Source organism: Capricornis sumatraensis, chromosome 1 (genome assembly GCF_032405125.1).
Source record: "Capricornis sumatraensis isolate serow.1 chromosome 1, serow.2, whole genome shotgun sequence".
In the NCBI taxonomy this organism is placed as follows: domain Eukaryota; kingdom Metazoa; phylum Chordata; class Mammalia; order Artiodactyla; family Bovidae; genus Capricornis; species Capricornis sumatraensis.
The window spans coordinates 62,275,498-62,292,920 of record NC_091069.1 but is presented as its reverse complement, the minus strand read 5'-3'; the positions used below and the strand labels follow the sequence as shown (position 1 = coordinate 62,292,920).

General features: G+C 55.3%; 1 protein-coding gene across 1 annotated transcript in view; it reads right to left on the bottom strand.

Moving 5' to 3' along the window:
• Positions 1-4,523: 4,523 nt before the first annotated feature.
• The window catches only part of SH3RF3 (SH3 domain containing ring finger 3), a 158,675-nt gene continuing 145,775 nt past the window's right edge, over positions 4,524-17,423 (bottom strand). Inside the window, exons 15-16 of the mRNA XM_068966806.1 lie at positions 9,236-9,564; positions 4,524-4,692 (exon numbers count right to left, since the gene is read on the bottom strand). Coding sequence (XP_068822907.1) covers positions 4,524-4,692; positions 9,236-9,564 — 498 coding nt within the window. The remainder of the gene's footprint in view (positions 4,693-9,235; positions 9,565-17,423) is intronic.

Sequence of the window (17,423 nt, the reverse complement as noted above, 5' to 3'; positions counted from 1 at the left end):
ACCTGGCCCAGAAGAGACTGTGGCTTGTCTAGCTTCAGAGCCAGCCCTGGGCACCGAGTCCTTCCCACGCAGCGCCTCTCCAGCCTACCTGAAGTCCTGACAAGGACCGTGTGATCACTCTGGGCCCACCAGGTGGCCAAGAGTGGCTCCCAACTCCTGTCCGCTGGCTAGCAACCTCAGCCCATCTCTGTCATTTATAACCTGAGAGGGATTGGGACACTGGGGGCCGTGGCTCTCCATCCGCAGCACGCTTGACTCACAGCCCCTCGCTGCTGCCCTCCCAGTCCCCTTCCTGCTTTAGAGGGGGACGGTCCCTTCTGTTTCACTCAGGGGTTGGGGTCCCTGGGAAGGAACCTCGTCCCCACCCCCAGGTTGAGCCCCAGGCAAGCACCGGGGCAGGAGGCAGAGCCCATTACCTCTGCGTTTTCTTTCTGCTTTCCTTTTCTTCTGTTACCTCGCCCTTCCCCACAGGGGTGAAACCAGCAAAGGGAAACCTGCCAGGACTTAGATGTGGCTCCTGGAGTTGGGGGGCGGGGGGCGGTGGTCGGTGGTTGATGTGTTCCTCTCTGCTGTCAGGACCCCACTAGGTGGCCTGCAGGTCCTGAAGGCACTGCCCTCCCTTTGCCCTCATGCCCAACACACTCTCCATGGAGGTCCCGGCTCATTGCCCAGCCTTGCGAGTTGGTCTTGGAGGTCCACTGAGCCATGAGATCTGGGCGCTTCATTTATCTTCTGAGCTCTATTGCCCTTTCTTTGGGATTGGAATGAAAACTGACCTTTTCCAGTCCTGCTGACTTTTCCAAATTTGCTGGTATATTAAGTGTAGCACTTTAACAGCATCACCTTTTAGGATTTGAAATAGCTCAACTAGAATTTCATCACCTCCACTAGCTTTGTTCGTAGTGATGCTTTCTAAGGCCCACTTGACTTCGCATTCCAGGATGTCTGGCTCTGGGTGAGTGATCACACCATCATGGGTCATGAAGATCTTTTTTGTATAGTTCTTCTGTGTATTCTTGCCACCTCTTAATATCTTCTGCTTCTGTTAGGTCCATGCCATTTCTGTCCTTTATTGTGCCCATCTTTGCATGAAATATTCCCTTGGCATCTCTAGTTTTGTTGAAGAGAGCCCTAGTCTTTCCCATTCTATTGTTTTCCTCTATTTCTTTGCATTGATCACTGAGGAAGGCTTTCTTATCTCCTTGCTATTCTTTGGAACTCTGCATTCAGATGGGTATATCCTTCTTTTTCTCCTTTGCCTTTAGCTTCTCATTTTCTCAGCTATTTGTAAGTCCTCCTCAGACAACCATTTTGCCTTTTTGCATTTCTTTTTCTTGGGGATGGTCTTGATTGCTGCCTCCTGTACAATGTCACAAGCCAGGTTTCAATAGTACAGGAACCGTGAAATTACAGATGTTCAAGCTGAATTTAGAAAAGGCAGAATAACCAGAGATCAAATTGCCAACATCCGCTGGATCATCGAAAAAATAAGAGACTTCCAGAAAAACACCTACTTCTGCTTTATTGACTACGCCAAAACCTTTGATGGTGTAGATCACAACAAACTGTGGAAATTCTTCAAGAGATGGGAATACCAGATCACCTTACCTGCCTCCTGAGAAATCTGTATGCAGGTCAAGAAGCAAAGGTTAGAACTGCACATGAAACAACAAACTGGTTCCGAACTGGTAAAGGAGTACGTCAAGGCTGTATGTTGTCACTCTGCTTATTTAACTTATATGCAGAGTACATCATGCAAAATGCAGGGCTCCATGAAGCACAAACTGGAATCAAGGTTTCCAGGAGAAATATCAATGAACTGAACCTCAGGTACAGATGATACCACTTTTGTGGCAGAAAGTAAAGAACCTCTTGATGAAAGTGAAAGAGGACAGTGAAAAAGTTTGCTTAAAACTCAACATTCAGAAAACTAAGATCATGGCATCTGGTTCCATCACTTCATGGCAAATAGATGGGGAAACAATGGAAACAGAGGCTGACTTTATTTTTGCGGGCTCCAAAATCACTGTAGATGGTGACTGCACCCATGAAATTAAAAGATGCTTGCTCCTTGGAAGAAAAGCTATGACCAAACTAGACAGCATATTAAAAAGCAGAGACATTACTTTGTCAACAAAGGTCCGTCTAGTCAAAGCTATGGTTTTTCCAGTAGTCATGTATGGATGTGAGAGTTAGTCTATAAAGAAAGCTAAGGGCCGAAGCATTGATAACTTTTGAACTGTGGTGTTGGAGAAGACGCTTGAGTCTTGAGAGTCCCTTGGACTGCAAGGAGATCCAACCAGTCCATCCTAAAGGAAATCAGTCCTGAATATTCACTGGAAGGACTGATGCTGAAGCTGAAACTCCAATACTTTGACCACCTTATTGGAAGAACTGACACACTGGAAAAGACCCTGATGCTGGGAAAGATTGAACAGAGGAGGAGAAGGGGATGAAAGAGGATGAGATGGTTGGATGGCATCACCAACTTGATGGACATGAGTTTGAGCAAGCTCCAGGAGTTGGAAGGACAGGGAAGCCTGGTGTGCTGCAGTCTGTGGGGTCGCAAAGAGTTGGACACAACTGAGCGACTGAACTGAACTGAACTCCATTGCCCATCTGGCCAACTGTCTTTGGTCTGGTTTCCTGGAGAGGTGAGCGGAGGCTTCATCATGGCAGCGCAGCCCTCCCCTCCCCTCCCTTCCCCACCCCCAAGTTCACTCCATTCCTGTAGAAGAGAGAAATAGCTCTTGGGGCTAAGCTCCCCTCCAGCTCAAGTGATGTGAAAGTCCGAGGTTCTGGGCAGTAGTCCAGGCCAGGAGAGCAGCTCTGGGGCCGTGGGCAGTCCTCCACCTGCTGCTGGTGACAAGCTCCCCTTTGGAAATCGGCAGCCTCCTGACACCTCTCCTGCTAGTGGCTGTCAGGCACCCCACACCCAGTGTTCCAGGACAGGTTTCCTTGGCCCAGACGCCTCAGGCAGAGCCATGAGTGTGCTCGTCTAGAGGCTGATTCCGGGCGCCCTGAGCCCACAGGACCTGCATGACTCCTGGCATGATGGCTTCCCACAAGCAAGGCGGGGGGGCATCACCTATAGAAAGCCATTCTGCCCTTCCAGGCAGGCAAGACCCTGCAGGGCACCTAGAGACGCCCACGCCCACCCAGGCTCAGCTCTGCTGGCCCAGCAGTGGACTCCTCCCTGTGCCGGGTGTGGCTGTCTGGTACACCCATACCCTCAGTGCCCTACCACCCTACCACACAGACAGGTTTCCCACTCCAAGGCTCTTGGCGGTGGCAGGGCTGTGCACCCACAGGCAGTGGAGGGGATGTGGGGGTCTTCTACCAGCTTAGCTCCCACCCAGCCCGGCCCCACCTGACTGCTCCCCCAACCAGAAACCAGACTTCTCCACGTTCAGTTTTATTTAAAGACTCGGAATCACAGGCATCATGGTTTGTCATCAGTTCGTTCCTCCAAAATCACACACATCTGTGTCTAACAGAAACAACGGGTGCATGTGTGTGACTGTGCAAAGTGCCAAGCATTTCCCAGCCAGAGCCCGCATTCAACGCATGGCTGCCACCCCTGACTCTGCTCCTGTGGGCCTTTGGTGGCCCTGGTTAGCCCCGTGTCTCTGGTCTCGAGACCAAGGTTTGCACTGAGAACAGAGTAGTTATCTATTTAAAGGAAACTTGGTGAAACCTCCACAAGGTGGCAGATCTGAACTGTGGTGACCACTGCACGTTTTGACAGTGGAAGCCTTGGGTGTGGTCTCCTCTCTACAGTGACAGGAGGGCCTCGTGGCCTGGGGTCCCCCCTCTTGTTCCTTCACTGCCATCCCTGTCAGAACATCTCCAGATGCAGCGGGGCCACTGGAAGGGCTAAAGAGACAGGCTTTTCCTAACTCCCACCAACACTGAGGCTCCTCTAGCCCCAGGAGGACCAAGGCTGTGAACACCAGGCTCCTCAGGCTCACAGGGTGCCTGCAGAAGTTCTGCCCATTTGCTGTCTCCCCAGAGATCTTTTCAACCAAGTCCTACTAGTTTTACAAAAAGGCAGCACCAGATGTATGAAAAATAGGCAGTGTACGACCTGTTAGAGATTTATAAAGTCTAACAGCTTTGCAGTAAAAAGGTGTAAGAAAGAAGCACGGGAGCAGGACCGTGGTAGCAAGGCAAGAAGCACTGTGCACACCTCGCCCGCGGGAGCCGAGCGCTTCCTCAGGGACCTGGCCGACAATGACCTGGGCCAGGGCACCATGCTAAGGGTCCTGGTGGTGGTGCCTGAGGTATAGATGGGGTGAGGAGCAATCCAGACCCAAGTGAAGCCCGGAGCTGCCTTGAGAACGCTCTCCAAATGCGCTGGGCCTGTGCTCCCTGTCAGCCCCATGAGTAGAGGGCAAGAAGGGTCCTGGGAGCAAACCACCCCACAGTGTGTGGGTCCTGCCGCCTGCCTGGAAGGACTGGGGCCTCTGGTGGCTGCTCCCCTGGGGTCCCTGCACCTCTGTCCCTGGGGGGCAGGCATGGCCTCAGAAGCTCTCCACGAAGCTGCCGGGGAAGAGGCCCGTGCGGCCGTTCCTCTGCAGGGTCCCCTTGTACCAGCCATCCTCACGCTTCTTGTGCACGAAGACCACATCCCCCTCCTTCAGCTCAATCTCTGCCTCGCTCTGGGGTGGGTATGAGACCACCACGCGGTACCTGGGGAAACAGATACCGGGGTGAGTGAGCAGCCCACCCGTCTCCAGGGTTCCAGGGCCTCCCACCCGTTTTTGGACCAACGTGCCATAAAATCCACCTGGGTCTCCACTGTGGGAGCTTCTGCCTGCTAAATGCCTGGGCTCTGATCAGGAACAGACACACAGGCCTCAGCAGGTGGCCCCCTCCCCCCGAGGGCTCCCCAGATCTGAGATAGCCCTGCCTGGCCAAGGGCACAGGGTGGGTCTGCACTCCACACCTGATCGGAAAGCCTCAAGGAGGCAGCTCTGAGGACCAGCCTTCTAAAGCACCCCCAGGATGAGGGCGGATGGCTGTGACCCGGCCTCCCTGCCATCCAGGCCAGCAGAGCTGCTGGTCCGCACCCCTCCAGCTGGGGGCCACACAGGCATCCCACTGGTTTCCCACTGGCCCTGTGCCCACTGCCCTTCTGGGGGTAATGACCGGGCAGGGGGCTGAGGACTCCATGCACGCCCCACTCTGAGTGATCTGGTGGCCAGAAGAGCACCTGTTCTCACCGGCTGCAAACCGCAGACACCACGGGCTGGGAATGAAGGGTCAGCAAAGTCTCCGCAATGGACCCGCCAAGCGCTGGGCCTCGCCATGCTCCTCATCTCTCCCCACCCCACCCCCACCCACTAGCTCACCATCCACACCACCCTCCTGGGCTAGCACCACATGGCTCAGACGAGAAGCACTCTGGGAAGAGGACCTGTGCTTCCATCTGTCCCCACTCCCTCCAGACCTACCTCAGCCCCACGGCTCCACCTCCCAGCTCAGCTCCGCCCACTGGTCTGGCCCACAGGTGACCCGGACAGGGACCTCCTGCTCGTGGGCTCAGTCTGGCTCACACCCCTGCTGTGGGCAGTGGCAGAGAAAGAGTGGTCGAGGCTGGGCTGGGGAGAGCCATTCTCAGCCAGGCCACCCTCTGTTCTCCTGCGAGTCCCACAAACCCCCAGGTGTCCTCCCTGGGCCAGAGGTGCAGACTGTGACACGCTTTCTCTCCAGTCACCCCCTGCCCCCATGTTCTCGGAGCTCTGGGTCCTCCCTCCCCTCTCCCTGAGGAGGGCTGCCCACCAAGAGAGAGGGCAGCAGCTCGCGGCACAGTCCTGGTGTCGTGCGTCAGACACACACAGCAAGTCTGCAGAAGGGGCTCAGCAACCACTCAACTGCTGCAGGCGCCATTGCCTGGCATGCGGGGTGGGGGGCATCCTCTGTGTCACATGAGGGGCCCTGGTGAGGACTAGGGGTCCCAGGTAGGGACTGAGGTCATCACAGCAGTGCCTACCAGACCTTGGAAATGATAAAAATATACACTGGACACCACACCTAAAGGTCTACATGGGCCTGGGGTCCCTGCGGCATCTGACAGATTCCCACAGACAGCACGTAACAATGTACACATCTGGCAGTTCTAAAAGCCTGACGATTGTCACAACCTCATGGGGACACAGTTGAGGGTCTCGGGGAGACCCCTCCCCCGTGGGGTCCCTCCCCTTTTCCTGTCCCTAGAAGCTGCCAGCATTCCCGAGGAGCATTCATCCTTCCTCCGACTCAAAGCCAGCACGGCAAGCTGAACTCCTTGTCTGCCTGTGAGGACTCCTGTGGTCACACAGGCAAGCCTGGGTCTGGATGACCTCTCCACTTTAGGGTCAGCTGCTTGGTCCATCTGCTATCCTATCCTTGGTGTGGGGATTAAGGCAGAGATGTCTTTGGGAGCCATTATTCCACTATCATGACCCACAAGAAATCAAAGCAAGAAATTTCTAAATCCCAACAGAGCTCGACAGCTGACAGGCCAGCGGGAGGTGAGGACATACCAGCTATGTATGTGAACATGAAGGACTGTCAATCAAAGGGGGGAGACCACCACCCCCACCATGATCTCACTCACTGTCATGTACGTGATGTCACACGACACTGTCACACACGTCATCTTTTGTGTTGTTATGGTTGTCCTTGCCCTTGGTGTTCACTGGGAGGAGAAGAGGGCAACAGAGGATGAGACAGTCGGATGACATCACTGACTCAATGGACACGAGTTTGAGCAAACACTGGAGACAGAGGAGGACAGAGGAGCCTGGCGTGCTGCAGTCCATGGGGTTGCAAAGAGTCAGACATGACTTAGCAACTGAACAACAAATTTGTTGGTCCTTTCCTGGGTACTAATTCTGCTGCTTTGCAAATATAATAACCCCCAGGCACCATCATCCTCATGTTGTGTGTGGGGACTGGGACTCAAACAGCAAAGGCACTCATTTGGGTGACGTGGCTGTTAAGCGGCGGACGGTGGTGCACAGGGGGAGGACGGAGAGGGAGCGCAAGCCGGAGCTCAGCCGACCCCAGCAGGACAGCCGGACAAGAGCTTTCCTGATCCCTAAGCAATGTCTAGAAACGCAACACCCTGTGCACTGCCCAGAGGCTGGGGTGCTGCAGACCACCCAAGGCTAGGTTCCTGGAAGGGCAGTACCCTGGCTCCCAAGGCCTCCTCCTGAGAGCCTGGGGGGTGCTCCCCATGGTTCCTCCACACACACCTGGGCAGTCTCCCTCAACAGCACCCTCAACCTAAAGGTCCTTCCTCTGAGATCACTCTCAGGAGAAATGGCTTGCACACAGGCGGCACCAGACAGGCCAGTGGCAGCACCCCTCATCCACACATTGGGAGTGTGGCCTGAGGCCGGGTGAGCTGCCCCAGCCTGAAGGTTACATTGCTGTCATCACGTCCTTGGCTCCAGCCTGTTGGGGGCCAGGACCTGGTGTCCTGAGGGCTGCACAGGGCTGCACAGGGCTATGCAGGGCAAGGGCCATGTTAGGCAGTGCTGGTCACTAACGAGCTGTACAGGATGCTGGGCAGGAGGGCATCCAGGTCCCCAGGGATGACACCCAGATTAGCCGGAACTGTCAGCGAATGGGAGGAATTCCCTGAATTTTCTAGTTACTCAGAGACTCCTGAGATTTTTCACAGCAGGGTCTTTTAAGCCCCGCATGGAGTCTGGAGGTTGAGAGAGCTGAGAAGAAAAGAACTCGGAGGAGATGTGAGGGCAGCTTCAGGACCTCCAGGGCCTGTCACCCTGACTGGAGATGCTCCAGGAGCCCAGCTGTGGGCCTTGGAGAAGGCCAAACCCCTGCAGAGACCATAGCAGCTGGGCTGGTCTCGGGTAAGAAGGAAGGCTCTGATGTGGGAGAGCGGCCCCAAGGCGGAGGGAAGTGGAGGAAGAAAGGCAGGTGTGTGGTGTGTGAGGTTGCGGGTGGCATGTATGTGTGTGTGTGGTGTCTGTGTTGTGTCTGGTGTACATGGTGTGTCTGTGGTGTCTGTGCTGTGTCTGGTGTACATGGTGTGTGTGTGGTTTCTGTATTGTGTCTGGTGTACATGGTGTGTGTGTGGTGTCTGTATTGTGTCTGATGTACACGGTGTGTGTGTGGTATCTGTATTGTGTCTGGTGTACATGGTGTGTGTGTGGTGTCTGTATTGTGTCTGATGTACATGGTGTGTGTGGTATCTGTATTGTGTCTGGTGTACATGGTGTGTGTGGTATCTGTAGATTTCCATGGTGTGTGTGTGGTTTCTGTATTATGTCTGGTGTACATGGTGTGTGTGTGGTGTCTGTATTGTGTCTGATGTACACGGTGTGTGTGTGGTGTTTGTATTGTGTCTGATGTACACGGTGTGTGTGTGGTGTCTGTATTGTGTCTGATGTACATGGTGTGTCTGTGGTGTCTGTGTTGTGTCTGGTGCACATGGTATGTGTGTGGTGTCTGTATTGTGTCTGATTTCCATGGTGTGTGTGTGGTGTCTGTATTTGTCTGATGTACATGGTGTCTATGGCGTACATGGTATGTGAGGTGTGTCTCAGGCCACACGGAAGAGCTGGCATTGGTCAGTGTGGCCGAGTGGGGGAAGGATTCTGACCAGGACTATGTTCTCAGGAGATGCCCCTCCTTTTACCATTCACACAGCTCTCGGAAGAGGAGGTGCTCAGAAAGGAAAGTACTTCCAGCAGGCTCCCGGCCTGTCTGAAGCTCTCTAAGGACTGATGAGTCAAATGAGCCTGCTCACCAAGAGGACGCTGACCTGTGGCCCTTCCACCTGATGCCTTGGTGAACTCAGTTTCCTAATCTAGAAACTCTGTGCTGAACTCTGTGAAATCGCTGGCTTTGGTGAAAAGCAGACGAATACTGGCCATGTCATATGGTTTAACCCTGAGCCAATCTCGGGTGAGGGCGCCAGGCTTCCAGGAGAGTTGCCTGGGGTGGGATCACTCCAGGTTCCTGCGGGGCTGGGGGCGCAGCTCATCTCTTTGGGTTCTGAACACCTCAGTTCCACCAGATTCTCCTTGTAAATCCAAACTCGGGTTCCACATGGACTCAGAATGTGAGACCTACTCCTGTTTTATCCGAGTCTCTGGGACAGTGAGGGACACCAGGCAGGTTCACTCCCCAGGAATCCCATCGTCCCTTTCCCCAGAGTGGCTCCAGACCTCAGAGACCACTGCACCCAGGCCCGGAAGCACACAGCTCCCCCCGTTACCTCTCTCTGGGAAGTGGCTTGGGCTCAGGGCGGACAGCGATTGTGGAGAACGCGGCCGGTCGGGTGGGTGATGGGAAGCTCAGATCCAAGGAGCCCGCCTTCCTGTGCAGTGGCTCCATCCCCAAGGCGCCCTGCATCTCGCCTTCGATGGGACAGGACCCAGCCCTGCTGTGGATGGACAGCAAGGACACTTCGGGCCCCACCGCACCCTGGAGCGAGGCATCCACTGCCTGGGGCTCATGGGTGGGAGAGGTGGATGGTGGGGAGCGCGACTTCCTCCTGGTGGACGCACCGGCCAGCAGCTTCAGCAGCCCACTCTTCCTGTCTTTCTAGAGACACACAAAACGAAGTTGGGTAAGTGCTTCTAGCGAGCGGTGCGGCCCTGTAAGGAGACTCTGGTCTGGTCAAGTAAAGCTGCCTAGACGAGGGCAGTGAAGATGGAAAGCTTTCCCATCTCCCTTTCTTTCCTGAGATGTGGAAGACACGCCAGCACATACCTAGACCTGGAAGTGCCAAACCGACAACCCCCTCCTCAGGGCCACCCCCTCCAGACTCCTGCTCTCAGGAACCCTGACCTCAGGACCCCCCATCTCAGGACCACATCCCAGCCTGGAAACATCACCAGTGGAGGGCACCATGGGTCTCCTACAGTGGGAGGGGGTGGTTATTCCACATTAGTACCGAGTATCCCGCACACCTTCAGTTGGAGGCCCTGACAGCACTGTTTGTGGTTGTACCACACGGGGAGCTGAGTTCCACGTGTGTCACGTGTGTGCATGTATGAGTGAGGGTATGTGGAGGAGGAAGATGTGTACACGCAGAGGTGCTTCCATGGAAATGTGCTGGCCTTGGTGTCCAGTTTGGCAGCTCTCCTGGAACTGGCTGTTCTGATGTTGGATGAGGACTAGCTAGCTGGCAAGGGGTGTGGTGTGAAACAGGTGGCATTCTGAGTCTGACACAGAGCCCCGGGTCGGCGATGGCCACCACAGCGTCTGATTGGGTCATGGGGCTGGTTGGACCCCACAGTGGCCCGATGGGGACTCTTTTTTCCACCCCAGCTGTTGGGGAGTCAGCAGTGCTGAAATCGCCACAAAGCACACTTAGCAGGGATGTGTGCCTCAAGGTAAGTCAATAACACTTTAGTAAGAACAAATCTGAAGTTTTTCTCTACTCCCAGCACTGGTACTGATAGAAAGGATTGGAGCTGATGTCCTGAATGCACACCACGGCTGGCATGGGCAAGCCCCAGCCTGGAGGGGAGCAGGCATGGGGGCAACGTGGCACAGGGCAGCCTTGATTAGCATCCACCAAGAGATGAGCGTGGGACACATTCAGGAGAGCTTTGGTCAGTTAGCCACCAGGGGGAGCCATGCAGCTGGCTCGGAGGCGTTGCCACCCTCCAAGTAGCCAGGTTCCTGAGGCCACCAGCAGAGGAAGGGGCTGCCAGGATGACAGCCTCCTAACTGAGACCAGCAGGGGGAGGGCACCGGCTCAGGTGCACAGAGGGTCCTTGGCGCTCACTTGGGGGCTCTGGAAAGGGAGCCAGGCTGGCAACAGATCCCCAAACACTGTGGGGTCTCTGGCAAAAACCCACCGGCTATCAAGTGGTCAAGCGGGATCTGGAGATGAAAACTCTAAAAGTAATCTAACAGTATATGTGTGTGCCTGTGTGAATGTGCGAGCCTCTGTGTGAATGTCTGTGCCTATGTGTGAATGTGTGTGCTTATGTGTGACTGTATCACTATGTGTATGTATGTATGTGTATGCAGGTATATGGGCATACATGTGTGTATGTGTGCATGTGTATGCATGTGTGTCTGTGTGCGTGTGTGTGCAAGCACACACAGGTGAATAAAATTAAGATCCACGTGATGGGTCCCCAGGCCTGCCAGTGGCCCCGTGGTGCCATCCACAATAGGAGGAGGGGCATCACTGGCTCAGCCTGTATCCCAAGGGGCTGAGGACTGACTGCCCTTCCTGCTGCTCTGCTGGGCCAGCCAGGTTCTCAGAGCACAGGGACTGAATTCTGGACACTCACCAACAAACCCTGCTGGGGACGCTGGACCACGTGGGCACCAGGGCAGGGACAGGGGTTCTAGGCATGAGCTGGGTTATTGGTGGCATCATAGCCAGAGAGTCCTGCTGGGTGAGTTAGCCAGGACGTGCATGCCCAGTGGGGAGGGGCCTGCATGAGACCTGCCAGCGACCAGGGGGAGGGGCTCTCAAGCCCCGTTGAGGTCTGGCTGTGCCCATTGCTAGGTCTCACCCAGCTCAGAGCTCTGGCTGCTGCTTCATATAAAATCAAGGCGAAGGAGACACAGTTAGGACAGGCCCAGAGCAAGTAGGCAAGGCCTCTTGGGAGGTTTCTTGGCAAAGCCACAGCCTTCCCAGGAGAGTAGGTCGCCAGGCCTACCACCAGGGCTGCCAGCCCTGTGTTGGGCTCCCACCACCTGCACCTGCCAACTGGGTGACAAGGACCACCGTAGGAGTAGGGGCTCAACGGGCACAGCAGCCATGCCAGGCACAGCAGACAAAGGAACAGGCGAAGCCAGGCTGTCAAGGTCCACACCTAGGTCAGCACATCCGAGAAGAGCCCAGGGGGACATTAGAAAGACAAACACTTATGCACTCACACACACACACACAACCTGAGATAAAGTCATAGCCTACTAGCAAAGAATCACCTGGAAACCAGTATTATAAAAGAGATATACATTCATTACAGGAGAACCGTAAAACATATTAAAAATAATAAAATGATAGCTTCTGTCCCTAGAGGGTTTGTTCCTTAGAACGTTAATGCAAAAGGAAATGGCCAAAGGAAAAAGAAATTTAAAGCTTAAATGAAGAACTGCTGCCAATTAAGTCAGTTAAAATTATGGAAAATTATCTCTGAAATTAAAAGAAGTCAAAGAGAACAGAATTTGATTTATAAAATGTGACATTAATTTTTTTAGGGAGTCAATTCATTTAATTAAACGAAGTAAACCTGAGTGCCACATCTTCCTCATTAATCCACGGGGTTAGATGGCCCCACCTCTCTCACACAGATGTACCCTGTGTCCTGGCTTCTGTTCACAGGACATTTAAAGCTGCTGGTGGGCACACGCTGGATGCTGGGCAGGTGTGGTGGGCAGCACTGACGTGGACATGGTTTGGTCTGCAAGGCTTAGCCCCCGATCCCCTCGGAAAACCTCAACCTGCAGGACCAAACGCACTTGTGGGTAGGGTAGGCTCTTCCCACCACCTCCGAGCACAGGGCACAGACAGAGCCACACACGTGCACTCTGCCAGATGCCCAAAAGAACATTTCCACAAGCTGAGACAGGAGTCCAGGGTCATGGGTCAAGGGTCATGGACCATGTTCTGACTGCGTCCACCCTCAGTGGCCTGGGGGCATCGCTGCCATCGGGGAAGCACAGATCTAGTCCCCCAGACGGCCAATGTTGGCTCAGGAGAGCAGGTCCAGGAGGGGCTCAGCGGTACTTCATCTTATTACATATTTTGGTATTTTCTGACTTATTATGTCAAATGTTGTTTCTTCTTAATTTGAGAGGAAACATGATGAAAGCAAAACTTGTAAAAGTTGCTCTGCTCACAGGGTACTAGACATGATGTACCAGAAAGAACTTTTGTTGTTCCACGGATGGGAAGGGAGGTGGTTTTGGAGGAGTGGGGTTGGGGTGGCCCGAAAGCTGGGCTGGTTGCCAGCCAGCTGGGCAGGTCCAGGTGAGAAGCCAGGAGGTGGGGAGGCGGGTGTGTGGGGCCTGTGAGAAGAGCAACACAGTGTACGGCTCCTCGGGGGCCTGGTTGAGAGGCTGGAGTCGCTTGGTGGACACGGGGTGGTGCTGGAGGCAGGGGCAGCGGGATCGGAGGGGAGCCGGCAGTCTGCATGCAGGATCCCAGCCACTCTCTGACCCCAACACTGCCTGTTCCATAACTGCTGGAGCAGCATGAGCGAGGGTGGGGGAGTTTGCTCTCCCTTCACCCTCCAGGCGTTATTGCCTTGCTCCTCAGGGCCTTACTCAGTGTTTGCTGACCCACCGGGCCTCCAGCCAGTGTCCCGAGAACAGTCACATGGTCAGGGCTGACCGGCCCAAACCTGCCTCAGGTTCTGGAGCTCCTGGGACCGAGCCCCACCTTCTCCTGCCAGCCTCAGGCTTCCCCGACACATGGCCCCCCGCACTGCGGGTAACCACACACTGCAACAGTGTCCTGCATACCCCGCTGTCCCAGAGATACCCCATGTTCAGTGAGGGCCATGGTGTGATATGGACTGGCAAGCAGCCTCCATAGCAGGAAACCTGGGTGCTATGTTGAGCTCCAGCTCAGCAGGTCTGGGCAGGGGGGCTGGGTTACCTCCCTGTGGCCCCTGGTCTATCAGACGAGCAAGTGCTGACATCCGCCACTCCTCACCGTCACAGCCTCCCAGGGCCAGGACTGGGTGGCCCGAACCCCTGGGGTGTCAGCACCCTGTGAGGGCCCTGAACTCAGGATTGGACCCTAGTGGTCCCACCTCTGCTGTGTAGCCCAGGACGCTGTCATTGCACCAAGTGGTGTCACAAACGCCAGCACAGAGAAGGAGGCACTGCGGCCAGGGTTCTATGAAGGCAGGAGACCTGTGCACATGCGCCTGCCCCAAGGGCCCCAGGGTGCAAAGCCAGGCTGGGGCCCAACATGAGAGGGTGGGGGCAAGGGCCACGCCACCTGGCACTCCTCCCAGCAGGTGCCCCTGGGCCTCGTTTCCTCACCTGTGGAGTGGGGGTGACGACAGTCCCTGCTCGGGAGAGCTGGCTGGGAACCGGATGAAATAAGACATGCCAGACATTTGCCTGCTGTCCCTAGCACCCTCTCGTCACCATGGTTACCAGAGCCGGCTGGAGACTTCTTTCTGAGGCCACCAGTCTACCCAGTGACACACGGGTGTCTCTCCACGGCTGCCTCTCCACGGCTGCATCTCACTGTCTGGGCACGGAAGTGCCACGCTCAGCCAGAGGAACAGTGCCAGGACCTCGTCTCTTTGACAGCAGTCCTCACAGGATGCGAGTGGTGACGCTGTGCTTCCCACAGGCTGTGGTGACATGTGTGGCGGAGGGGGCCTCTTCCCTGTGCTGAGCTGCAGGGGCTGTGAGCAGAGCCAGAACAGGAAGGAGAAGGCCTGAATGTCTTTCCCCAACAGGAGTATAACCTGCTGGGCCATGAAGGGCCTCACGGCTCTGAACAGAGGTGCTTCCTGGGTTCTCTGAAGCCCCTGGACTTGCCAGGCTGGGTGCAGGTAGCTTCTCAAAGCAAGTCAAGCCCTTCACCAGGGATAAGAGGCTATGGTTTAATTCAGCTGAGAAACGACGAGGTGAAGGGCGGTGGCTATGAAGCTCTGACCGGCTGCCCCACGTCCTGTGCGGTGAGGCTCCCGACTGACAGCGCAGGACTGCTCGGGTGTCAGGCTCCCAGGGTCTGCCTGTCCCTCCCCTCCAGCAGCCCGAGGCAGATGCTGGCGATGGCCTTCTGCACCCAGGGCTACCCTTGCATCCCAACTACCCCCACCCTTGGCTCTGCAACCTGGGGGCCGACATGACCAGCTTGGAGCAGCTCTGGGAAGCTGGGGCATGATGACTCCATAGTATGTGTCTCCCCAGGGGACGAGGAGATGGAGACAGAATGACCCAGAAGCCCTTGGAGAGCTATGGAGAGGGACTCGGGGAGGGGTGCTGCCCTCCCTGGTGCCAAAATGGGCCAGCTGGGTGGGCCCTGGGAAGGCCACAGGGTTCTTCAGTCATGAGTGAGGGCAGGGCCTCATGGGTCAGAACTAAGGTACTTCCTGGGCTCTGGGAAGTCCTGCAAATTCCAGGCTGGGTCCCCACTCTGAATGGCCAGGGGCCCCACACCCACTACCCCAAGGAGCAGCTGGGAGTCTGGCAGCCATGGGTCAACTAGTACATATTCTAGGCCAAGCCCCCCTGGATCTGTGTCTCTGAACACCCGCAGGCTCTGAAAACTGCCATCCTGCCAGCCTCACTTTATTCATCCCAAGTGGGAACCACACCCCAAATCTAGGGTGATGAGTCCAAACAGAGGCAAGGAAGGTTCCTCTAGAAATCAGGGGAGCTCCACCTAGGACCGCATCTCTGCGGGCTGACCCGAGCAAGCGGGCTGCTCCGGGGGGTGGGGACGAAGTGCCCCCAGGAGAAGGGCGGCTGTGCTGGTGGGATTGGGCCGCACAGACAGTGGTTAGGAGTGAGGGGACTGTGTGTGCTGCCCCAAGTCCCATCTCACTGGCATGTGAAGTGAAAGTGAAAGTCGTTCAGTCATGTTCGACTCTTTGCGACCCTGTGAACTATACAGTCTGTGGAATTCTTCAGGCCAAATACTGGAGTGGGTAGCCGTTCCCTTCCCCAGGGGATCTTCCCAACCCAGGGACTGAACTCAGATCTCCCACAATGCAGGCAGATTCTTTTACCATCTGAGCTACCAGGGAAGCCCTTTTATGATTTATATATATATAAAATACCATAATCTGTTTATGATTCTTTTTAAGAATCAGAAGACTCAGGAGGAGCCTCCACTAATGCCGAGAAGCAGGTGGGTAGAGGGCAGCTCCCAGAAGGGGCTTCCCTAGGCAATGGCAGTGAGGCCAGGTGTGTGTACAGGGCAGAGCCTGTGGTCGGTCTGTTCAGATGCCGCTCTGTGTCCAGGGTCCTGCCTGGCCCCGCATTTAGCAAGCACCTGCTTTCCCATCTCCATGTGAAACTCCTTCCTCTTCTATGAATCCCAACCCCACCCCCTCCACCACCACCACCCTCCTCCTGTGGCCTGAGCAGAAATGGTGTTCAAGGTGAGGCCTCCCCCATTCTGGTGATTCACTTTTCCTGGGTCTCTCCCACGTGCACATGTTATTAAACTTCGATATCCTCCTATTGATACACCTCATTTAGTTCTTAAATCTGCCAGAAGGACCCAGAAGGGGAGAGAAATGTCTTCCCCCAACAGGAGACACCCCAGGAGAGAGCGGTCGCGGGTGAGCCCCAGTGGGAAGTGGGGTCCCAAGGCCTCCCAGAGTGGCTCCCTCAGGTTCTCTCTGGGCAGCGGGGCTGTTGGGGTGGGGGTGGTGGGCTGGGCAGCCCATCCCTGGCCCTTGGTGAGCATTCCTTTCTGGGAGAGCTTGTTTCTCTCTCATCTGCTCTGTCCACTTGCACGCCTTCAGGTCTTCAGCCTCTGTATGTTATTTTCTACCTCCTCCCCTACATGGACCACTACTTGAATTTGTGCTGTAACCTAGCCCCATGGGCAGTGGTGCCTGCACCGGGGAAGTTCCCACAGGAGCCCAGCCCTGGAGCGGGGCCAGACCAGACCTCTGGGCGGTACCCTTGTCCCCAGGCAAGAAGCCACTGGGCAGGACACAGTGAGATGAGGGAGGGTTAAAACGCTGAGCTTTCACTGCATCACAGCTTTCCCTGGACTCAGCGTTCTGACCTTCTCCTTTCTCTTCTCACCCTGATGCAGGAAGGCCTGTTAACTTGGCAGAATTTATAGCTCAACACTAATGTCTTTAAGATTGCTTCTGAGGAGGTCAGGCCAGAGGGCAGATGGCAGAGGCGTGAAGTCAGAACAGCCCTCTGGCTCTAGGCTGTGTCTGGGCTGCTCTCGGCTTCCTCCACCAGGACAACCTTGCCTTGAATGTACGTTTCCAATGGGCTTCTGCTTGTTTTCTGTATAACAAATGTGGGGCCACCACAAAATATTAAATTAAATGAAATGCATTCAGATGAAATCTCTGCAAAACCTGGTATCCTCCAGAAAGGGTTCTGGAATGGAACAAGGAAGATCAAACACATCCTTATCTACTCAGGTGTGCCAAGTGCAGGTACTTCTGAAAATTTTTTTAAACAAACAGATGGGTAGAAACTACCTCATCCAACCAGAAAAACGGCGGCAGGACGGTCGCCACAGGGGAGGGGCCGTCCACACCGGAAGGGCTCTGCCAGCGGGATGCAGGATCTCGGAGGCTCAGGTAGGGATCTAAGCTGTTATTTCCACTAGCACTGACACCCAGCCCTGCCAGCTCTCAGGGACATTGGAGTTGTCTTCCTGGACTCATGTCCTTCTTAGCACAGCTGTTTCCAGGCAATGTCAGGTGACACCACCTGGCACCAGCTTGGAGTGGCTGGCCTCAGCCCTGCAAATCCCAGAC